General features: G+C 42.5%; 1 protein-coding gene across 1 annotated transcript; it reads left to right on the top strand.

The window, feature by feature from the left end:
* Positions 1–2,815: 2,815 nt before the first annotated feature.
* Positions 2,816–9,174, top strand: LOC139394494 (zinc finger protein ZFP2-like). Its single transcript, XM_071142568.1, has 3 exons — positions 2,816–3,386; positions 7,886–8,060; positions 8,235–9,174. The coding sequence occupies exons 1-3, from the start codon at positions 2,969–2,971 to the stop codon at positions 9,172–9,174; spliced, it is 1,533 nt and encodes a 510-aa protein (XP_070998669.1). The 5' UTR covers positions 2,816–2,968.
* Positions 9,175–9,470: the final 296 nt, after the last annotated feature.

Below are 9,470 nucleotides of genomic sequence, written 5' to 3'. Positions count from 1 at the left end.
ACTTTCCAAATGCACTGTATATATAGGGGCAGTACTTAGTGACATCACTTCCTGAAACAGGAGGTACAAATATATAACATAGGTTCACAATATCAACATTCAATGTATCAAAATATATGACCAAGCTGGAAGTGGAAACGCCAGCCCAGCCACAATCCTAGAGGTTCACTGATGATCAACCTCCTCCTTCACATCTGACTCCTGATGATCAACCTCCTCCTTCACATCGGACTCCTGATGATCAACCTCCTCCCTCACATCTGACTCCAGTGATCAATCCAGAGCGTCTTCTTTCTTGGGGGGGAATCCCGATGGACAACGTCATTCAATAGGCCGTCATCACCACCACCGCCCACAAGTTAATTGTCATTCAGGTTATCAATGGGAAGAGCATCAGCAATATGTCCTGTCTGGTAACTTGTCTCATTTAATGGATTTAAATTGGCAGGTGCACAGGGAGAAACCCCATTAATACACTTTGAAGTCTTTAACTATATCAAAGTCTGTGGCCTGTGATGTTGGGATAAATGATAGTCCCTTATTATACAAGAGACTAAATTCAAAAATTCTACAGCACAACGGCAGAGTCATGTCTTAAGTGTAAAACTAACAATGACTCAATAATCCTTCTGGGAATGTTATGACGTCATAAAGTTATGGGAGGAGTTAGAAAGTTGGCTGTCAGAAGTACAGTTATACAATGTAAAATTACTTTTAATCCGTCTGTCTGTATATTTCAAGACATGGCATATGAGGATGCAGTGAGATACCCGATGGTTGGATGATACTTTTCTAATCAGTCATCTTAAATATTATACTTAAAACCTGGAAATCAACCAATCCTCTGTTGTTAATTCAATAGAAAGGTAAAATTATTTATTATCTAAAAGTTGAAAGTGAGTGTGCAACGGAGAGAAAAAAAATGGTGCTGATGCGGGCGCTGGAGACGGGTGTGTGTTCGAGTGGGTCTGGGCAGGTTTGATGGAGTTAATGGAGATGGAGGTGTGTTCGAGTGGGTCTGGACAGGTTTGATGTAGTTAATGGAGATGGGGGTGTGTTCGAGTGGGTCTGGACAGGTTTGATGGAGTTAATGGAGATGGGGGTGTGTTCTCGTGGGTATAGGCAGGTTTGATGTAGTTAATGGAGATGGGGGTGTGTTCTAGTGGGTCTGGGCAAGTGTGATGTCGTTAATGGAGATGGAGGTGTGTTCTAGTGGGTCTGGGCAGGTTTGATGTAGTTAATGGCGATGGGGGTGTGTTCTAGTGTGTCTGGGCAGGTGTGATGGAGTTAATGGAGATGGAGGTGTGTTCTAGTGGGTCTGGGCAGGTTTGATGTAGTTAATGGAGATGGAGGTGTGTTCTAGTGGGTCTGGGCAAGTGTGATGTCGTTAATGGAGATGGAGGTGTGTTTAACGTTTGCAAGCTTGAGCTTGATATCGACCTAGTGTGACCTTCCTGGTCCTGTCGTCTCTCAAGTCAGTGAGTCAACACAGGAAGGTGCAATGGATGGATAGTTCATTTATTTCCAAAGCTGCAATGATGGGACACACACAGTCTGGATGAATGATCAGTAGTGACGGGATATAAATACCACTCCCACAGCAATTCTACATTAATCTGCCCTGTAATATACTAACAAAAAAAACAGTTGAAATGTCTATCAAAGTTATTGGGATCGTATAGTGGATTTAACAATTCCTACTAATTCCTCATTTACTATAATACAAATAAATACATTATTTCCATGTGTCTTATATTCACTACATCAGAATAAACTGTCATCCATTTTAGTATCAAAAAATTATCAAATGAACCTGAAATATTACTCAAAATCCCCCTCTGGTGGCGAAGAAGTATAATACACCTAAACTAATAAAACCGGTGGTGTTCATGAGTTTATAAGACATATACTTTATACATTTGTCATAAATGACCTGCATTGATGAGACACAGTGTGGATGAATGATCAGTAGTCGACAGGGTAAAAATAGCACTCCTAAAAGAAGATGCATTTTCCAGTTAGATACCAACTTGAAAGAGGGATCTTTAGCATAAAACCCACAAGGAAAACAGAGATTTGGCAAATAACATATAAAGAGAGGCTGACTTGACACCAAACCAACAACAGTAGTTACTAAAACATAAATTGCTAATGTGTGATTTAAAACGTGGATTTAATGATGTAATGTCAATTTTATACATTTCTATCCCAGGACCACTCAATTTTCAAATTCTCCATAAATCTGCTGTGGATTACCCAGAATCCTATACCTTTATCACACGAGCGGGGCAGCGGTCTAAGGCACTGTTCTTAAATGAATTGCCTAGTTAAATAGAGGATACAAATATTTTACACATGTAACTTCGTTACACAGTTACACTGGCAAACAAACTCAGTAGCACAGAGAAGATCATCCATATGACGTTGAGAAATACTGCATTGTGTGTAGTTTGGAAGAGTCACAAAATAAGTTAATAAATATGTAATAACGCGAAAACATAACTGTTTGTTCTTATAGGTAACCATATCGTGATTACAATTAGCTTACTAAGTCTTTAACCACACTGTATTGTTACACTGGTGAGTTAAAACTCATGCTTCCTACACTTTAACTTGTTATCTGAAGATAAAATCTACATTTTACTCAACTGCGTTACCCACTCCAGTCAGCAGATGGCGGTCTGGGAATTTAAAGTTATGCTGCTGGTGTGACGTATAATGTAGTGGACGGAACGCTTCTTTCAACATCAACAACAGTTCGTCAGCCACCTCGGTAGCTTGCTAGACAAATAGCCGAACCAATAAAGCTCTTTAGACGCTTTAGTGTATATTAGCCACTGTGTTTTAAACCTACTTCTGTCGTCTAGTTAGTTATCCGATTGAATTTGATATTTATGGTGTTGTTGTTATTAGTCAGCTAGCGGGCTGGTTAAGTTAGCATTAGCCTAGCTAGGTAACATCCCCGACCATGCGGTCACAAAGCTACTCTCCTTCTAATGAAGAGAAGGATATCACAGTAAATCAAGAAGTAGAGAGTGGGGCCTTTACTGTGAAAGAAGAGGAGGACGCGTTCAGAGTGAAAGACGAGGAAGATATCACAGTAAAACAAGAAGTAGAGAGTGGGGCCGTTACTGTGAAAGAAGAGGAGGACGCGTTCAGAGTGAAAGAGGAGGATGATGTCACAGTAAAAGGAGAGGAAGATGCAGTTTATGGCGTGAAAGAGGAGGGGGAGGAGATTACTTTTACATCGAAAAAGGAGGAGGGAGAAGAGGAGGAACCTGGATATCTGGGTCCGGTTTCCCAAACGCATCTTAAGGCATCCAATGGTTCTAACGATGAATTTAGCCGTAAGATGGTTTTGAGAAACCGTTCCCTGATTAACACTAGTAAGTACTGTCTTAACAACAGAGGCACAAACTCTGCAGTTGAACTGATGTTTGGTGTTAAGGTGGAAATCTGCAATTGTTACATCCATATTGTGACTTTTAAATTATTTATTTACAGCCATTGATTCTTGAAGAATATAACATATGCCTCATGAGTTGAGTTCAACTGTTGTACCCCATCAGAACCCCAAATAAGCTTTTTTTACTATAATGTTTAGAAACAATGTAAATCAACACTGTATAGCAGTTAAGAACAAATTCTTATTTTCAATAACGGACTTGGAACAGTGGGTTAATTGATTTGATTTGATTTGTACCATGTCAGCTCAGGGATATGAACTTGCAACCTACTAGTCCAACGCTCTAACCACTAGGCTACCCTGCCGCCTCAACATGGTTAAAACTATAATGTTGATATCATGGATGGTCAACAAAATGGCTGCCCAGAGACTTGGTTAACAGCTGAGGGATGGGGGAAGGAGAAGTGTAACCACTCTCAAATTCATAGAGAACGATATTGTAGAAACCTTAACCCAACACCTAGCGACCTCGTCAATAAGTTCAGACATCTTGGCGTAACAGTTATAAGGTGTTGATTTGACAGTCGCTGGACCCAGGTTTGAGTTCAGCTCAGGGCTACCCCCTGAATTCAATACACTATGAATACAAGGACTAGCCATCCATGATGTCATAATGATAGTTTAACCAGGTTTCTAGGATATATAGTATATTCTAGAATTCATCCATGATGTCATAATGATAGTTTAACCAGGTTTCTAGGATATATAGTATATTCTAGAATTCATCTATGATGGCATAATGATAGTTTAAAGGTTTCTAGGATATATAGTATATTCTAGAATTAATCCATGATGTCATAATGATAGATTAACCAGGTTTCTAGGATGTACAGTGGGGCAAAAAAGTATTTAGTCAGCCACCAATTGTGCAAGTTCTCCCACTTAAAAAGATGAGGCCTGTAATTTTCATCATAGGTACACTTCAACTATGACAGACAAAATGAGAAAAAAAATCCAGAAAATCACACTGTAGGATTTTTTATGAATTTATTTGCAAATTATGGTGGATATGTATCTCCCTCATTTTTCAGAGTAAAAGCCTGAAACAATGCCTAAAGAATGACCACATGTAGAAGAAGCCATAGAGATTGTGACCTGGGTCCTAAGTCTTTGTATGGTGGATAGGCTTTCAATGGAAAAACAGCCTTTCAAAATAATAGTACTTCCTGGATGGATTTTCCTCAGGTTTTCGCCTGCCATATCAGTTCTGTTATACTCACAGACATTATTTTAACAGTTTTGGAAACTTTATATTTTCTATCCAAATCTACTAATTATATGCATATCCTAGCTTCTCGGCCTGAGTAGCAGGTAGTTTAATTTAGGCACGCTTTTGATCCAAAATTCTGAATGCTGTCCCCTACCCTAGTGAAGTGAAGCATTCTGTTTAATTAAATAATGAAGACACACAAATTACTCGACGTCATAACTAGAGGGAGCCGCTCGTCAACATAACCTGACCGGAGGGAGCCGCTCGTCAACATAACCTGACCGGAGGGATCCGCTCGTCAACACAACCTGACCAGAGGGAGCCGCTCGTCAACATAACCTGACCGGAGGGAGCCGCTCGTCAACACAACCTGACCGGAGGGAGCCGCTCGTCAACACAACCTGACCGGAGGGAGCCGCTCGTCAACACAACCTGACCGGAGGGAGCCGCTCGTCAACACAACCTGACCGGAGGGAGCCGCTCGTCAACACAACCTGACCGGAGGGAGCCGCTCGTCAACACAACCTGACCGGAGGGGGCCGCTCGTCAACACAACCTGACCGGAGGGGGCCGCTCGTCAACACAACCTGACTGGAGGGAGCCGCTCGTCAACACAACCTGACCGGAGGGAGCCGCTCGTCAACACAACCTGACCGGAGGGAGCCGCTCGTCAACACAACCTGACCGGAGGGAGCCGCTCGTCAACATAACCTGACCGGAGGGGGCCGCTCGTCAACACAACCTGACCGGAGGGAGCCGCTCGTCAACACAACCTGACCGGAGAGAGCCGCTCGTCAACACAACCTGACCGGAGGGAGCCGCTCGTCAACACAACCTGACCGGAGGGAGCCGCTCGTCAACACAACCTGACCGGAGGGAGCCGCTCGTCAACATAACCTGACCGGAGGGGGCCGCTCGTCAACACAACCTGACCGGAGGGAGCCGCTCGTCAACACAACCTGACCGGAGAGAGCCGCTCGTCAACACAACCTGACCGGAGGGAGCCGCTCGTCAACACAACCTGACCGGAGGGAGCCGCTCGTCAACACAACCTGACCGGAGGGAGCCGCTCGTCAACATAACCTGACCGGAGGGGGCCGCTCGTCAACATAACCTGACCGGAGGGAGCCCCCCCTCCGCTGCTGGACTTTGTCAATTCTGCCATTCTGCTCCTGAAGTTTGCAGTAATAGACTAATAGACTACAGATAGACTAGTAATAGACTACACCAGCAGTATGCAACCTTTTCCAGTTGGAGTGCAAATGTATCTGACCATTTCTACCAATCTGTGTGCCAGTTATGATTTTCATATGCACATTTTCGTGGAACAGTTTCATTTAATTTATAATAGTATCTCAAAATTATTGTCTGTGATTAATATCTATATCTAAATGAAAATTATAGATATCTAAGAGTAACTTTTATTGCCATTGCCAACTATGTAAAAAAAAAAGCCTACATAAAGCCAACAAATAAAAACATTGCTTTCTGCAGGTAGAAAATATCCCGATAAATGGCCTGTCTACAACAAACTTGAAACATTGTATCAACTATCAACTGGGTCAGGAAACTCGTATAGCAAGCTTGCACCATTGTATACAATATTCTAGGCCCTCAGTTTCCTGCTCCAATGAGTTCTGGACAGACACAGTAGGTGTAGGCTATTTGTGAAAAGGATAAGAAGTAAATCAGGTTTTTTATGACATTTCCACTGGATCAGAGCATTACATTTTTCCCTTTTATGCCGAGTGGTTATCGAAAGGGCGAGAGCTAGAAATATTTTACAAAAATTCTTTGAGGAACTATTGTCATTTGCAATTGATTCTGGTTAGACTTTGTTTACTTGCTGTTTGAGGTGAATTAAGCATTACTTTGAGAAGCTCCACAACTCATTAGTGTTGGTGCGTTAAGACAATCAGAAATACTATTGGACATCCCCAAATGGGCACATTTATAGGCCTACATTTGTGTGCAGGCCAGATAGATTAATCCTACTTCTAAATGGGTAATCAGGTGTGCGTCCTTACTCAACATTGACAGGAGTGTTTCAAATGAAAGACAATGAATAAATTGACAAAACTGACACATCTTGTAGGGTCAGGTCTGGGTGGTCTGCCAGGGGACGTTTCATTTAGTATCCGTTTGGGTCGGCTGGGGAATGATTGTATTTCCCCATAGTATGTTGTACCGAAGTTGACCGACTGAAAGGGAGTGTAACTTTGATTATAATTACACTTCCCTGAAGGAGGGAATCGAGGTTCAACACCTGTTTTCAACTAGGAACAGATATAGCCCTTGGTTCACTCCAGACCAGACTGCTCTTGACCAGCACAAATACGTCCTGTGGCCTACTGCACTAGCGTCGAATAGTCCCCGCGATATGCAACTTTATTAGAGAAGTCAGGAACCAATACACACAGTCAGTTAGGAAAGCAAAGGCTAGCTTTTTTAAACAGAAATTTGCATCCTGTAGCTCTAACTCCAAAAAGTTTTGTGACACTGTAAAGTCCATTGAGAATAAGAGCACCTCCTCCCAGCTGCCCACTGCAATGAGGCTAAGAAACACTGTCACCACCGATAAATCCACGATAATCGAGAATTTCAATAAGCATTTCTCTACGGCTGGCCATGCTTTCCTCCTGGCTACCCCAACCAACAGCTCCGCACCCCCCGCAGCTACTTGCCCAAGCCTCCCCAGCTTCTCCTTCACCCAAATCCAGATAGCTGATGTTCTGAAAGAGCTGCAAATCCTGTTCCCGTACAAATCAGCTGGGCAAGACAATCTGGACCCTCTTTCTAAAATTATCTGCCGCCATTGTTGCAACCCCTATTACTAGTCTGTTCAACCTCTCTTCCACAGTCATCCCCCTCTTCAAAGGGGGTGATACTCTTGACCCAAACTGTTACATCCATCCTGTCCTGCCTTTTCTAAAGTCTTCGAAAGCCAAGTTAACAAACAGATCACTGACCATTTCGAATCCCACCGTACCTTCTCCGCAGTACAATCATCGATGTTACTACTAATGTGAAAACAAGAAAAAATATGACTTTTCTTGCTAATTTTAAGACAATTGTCAAATAATGTTAACATTCATTACAGACGTCAATTGCTGTACAACATCATAGCTACGCTGTTGGCATCACCTTTTACAGTGGACTTCTGCTGTTGTGGGCCTTTAATCATCTGTCTGACTTTGTTGTTCACACAGGAGAGATACGGGACTATCGTGGATCCTCTGGGGAGCCTCAACAACCTCATGATGCTGAAGAGGGAGAGAAGGGTCTCTCCAGATCAGAACACCTCAATAAACACCTGCAGAGACCCACAGTGAAGAGAACTCACTGCTGCTCTGACTGTGGGAAGAGATTCACCTCATCGGGCATTACAATTCATCAGAGAATACACACAGGAGAGAAATCTTATAGCTGTGGTCAATGTTGGAGGAGTTTTACAACATTAATCTCTCTGAAAGTACACCAGAGAACACACACAAGAGAGAAACGTTATAGCTGTGATCATTGTGGGCAGAGTTTTGTTTATGCTTGCCATCTGACTCAACACCAGAGAACACACACAGGAGAGAAACCTTATAGCTGTGATCAATGTGGGAAGAGATTTGCTTCATCTGGCAATCTGACTCAACACCAGAGAACACACACAGGAGAGAAACCTTATAGCTGTGATCAATGTGGGAAGAGATTTACTTCATCTGGAGATCTGACAGTGCACAAGAGAATACACACAGGAGAGAAACCTTATAGCTGTGATCAATGTGGGAAGAGATTTGCTACATCTGGCAACCTGACTCTACACCAGAGAACACACACAGGAGAGAAACCTTACAGCTGTGGTCAATGTGGGAGGAGTTTTAGTCGATCTGAAGTTCTGACAGTGCACAAGAGAACACACGCAGGAGAGAAACCTTATAGCTGTGATCAATGTGGGAAGAGTTTTACTACATCTGGCAGTCTGACTCGACACCAGAGAACACACACGGTAGAGAAACCTTACAGCTGTGGTCAATGTGGGAGGAGTTTTAGTCGATCTGGAGTTCTGACAGTGCACAAGAGAACACACGCAGGAGAGAAACCTTATAGCTGTGATCAATGTGGGAAGAGTTTTACTTCATCTGGCAGTCTGACTCTACACCAGAGAACACACACAGGAGAGAAACCTTATAGCTGTGGTCAATGTGGGAGTAGTTTTAGTCGATCTGGAGTTCTGACCATGCACAAGAGAATACACACAGGAGAGAAACCTTATAGCTGTGATCAATGTGGGAAGAGTTTTGTTCAAACTTGCCATCTGACTCAACACCAGAGAACACACACAGGAGAGAAACCTTATAGCTGTGGTCAATGCGGGAGGAGTTTTAGTCGATCTGGAGATCTGACAGTGCACAAGAGAACACACACAGGAGAGAAATCTTATAGCTGTGGTCAATGTGGGAAAAGTTTTGGTCTATCTGACTCAACACCAGAGAACACACAGGATTGAAATCTCATAGCTGTGACCAGAGATAATCTGATAAAAGATCTCTGATCAAATATTAGAAAATACATACATGAAGTAGTTGTTTCATGATTTCAATGAATTAATGTCACAATGTAGAATGTTTTAACATTGTAGTAGGAGTATTGTAATGATTTCACAATGTAGAAGCCTAAACGTGTGCCCACTTATGAATTGATATCAACATGTTATGGATATTAACCTAATGGGGAAAAATCCAGGCTCTGAAATGGAAGAGTACTATTTATGTGATTTAACAAATATTGACAAACAATAAGAGT

Source organism: Oncorhynchus clarkii, unplaced genomic scaffold (assembly GCF_045791955.1).
Source record: "Oncorhynchus clarkii lewisi isolate Uvic-CL-2024 unplaced genomic scaffold, UVic_Ocla_1.0 unplaced_contig_382_pilon_pilon, whole genome shotgun sequence".
Classification (NCBI taxonomy): Eukaryota; Metazoa; Chordata; class Actinopteri; order Salmoniformes; family Salmonidae; genus Oncorhynchus; species Oncorhynchus clarkii.
The sequence above is the reverse complement of the archived record's forward strand: the minus strand, read 5'-3'. Positions and strand labels throughout refer to the sequence as shown.

Excerpts from the sequence above, each read along its gene's own strand:
- LOC139394494 (XM_071142568.1), top strand. The coding sequence starts at position 2,969 with ATGCGGTCACAAAGCTACTCTCCTTCTAATGAAGAGAAGGATATCACA. Across the intron at positions 3,387-7,885 it reads CCGTTCCCTGATTAACACTA|GAGAGATACGGGACTATCGT; the intron begins GTAAGTACTGTC and ends TTGTTCACACAG. Across the intron at positions 8,061-8,234 it reads AGATTCACCTCATCGGGCAT|ACACCAGAGAACACACACAG; the intron begins TACAATTCATCA and ends CCATCTGACTCA.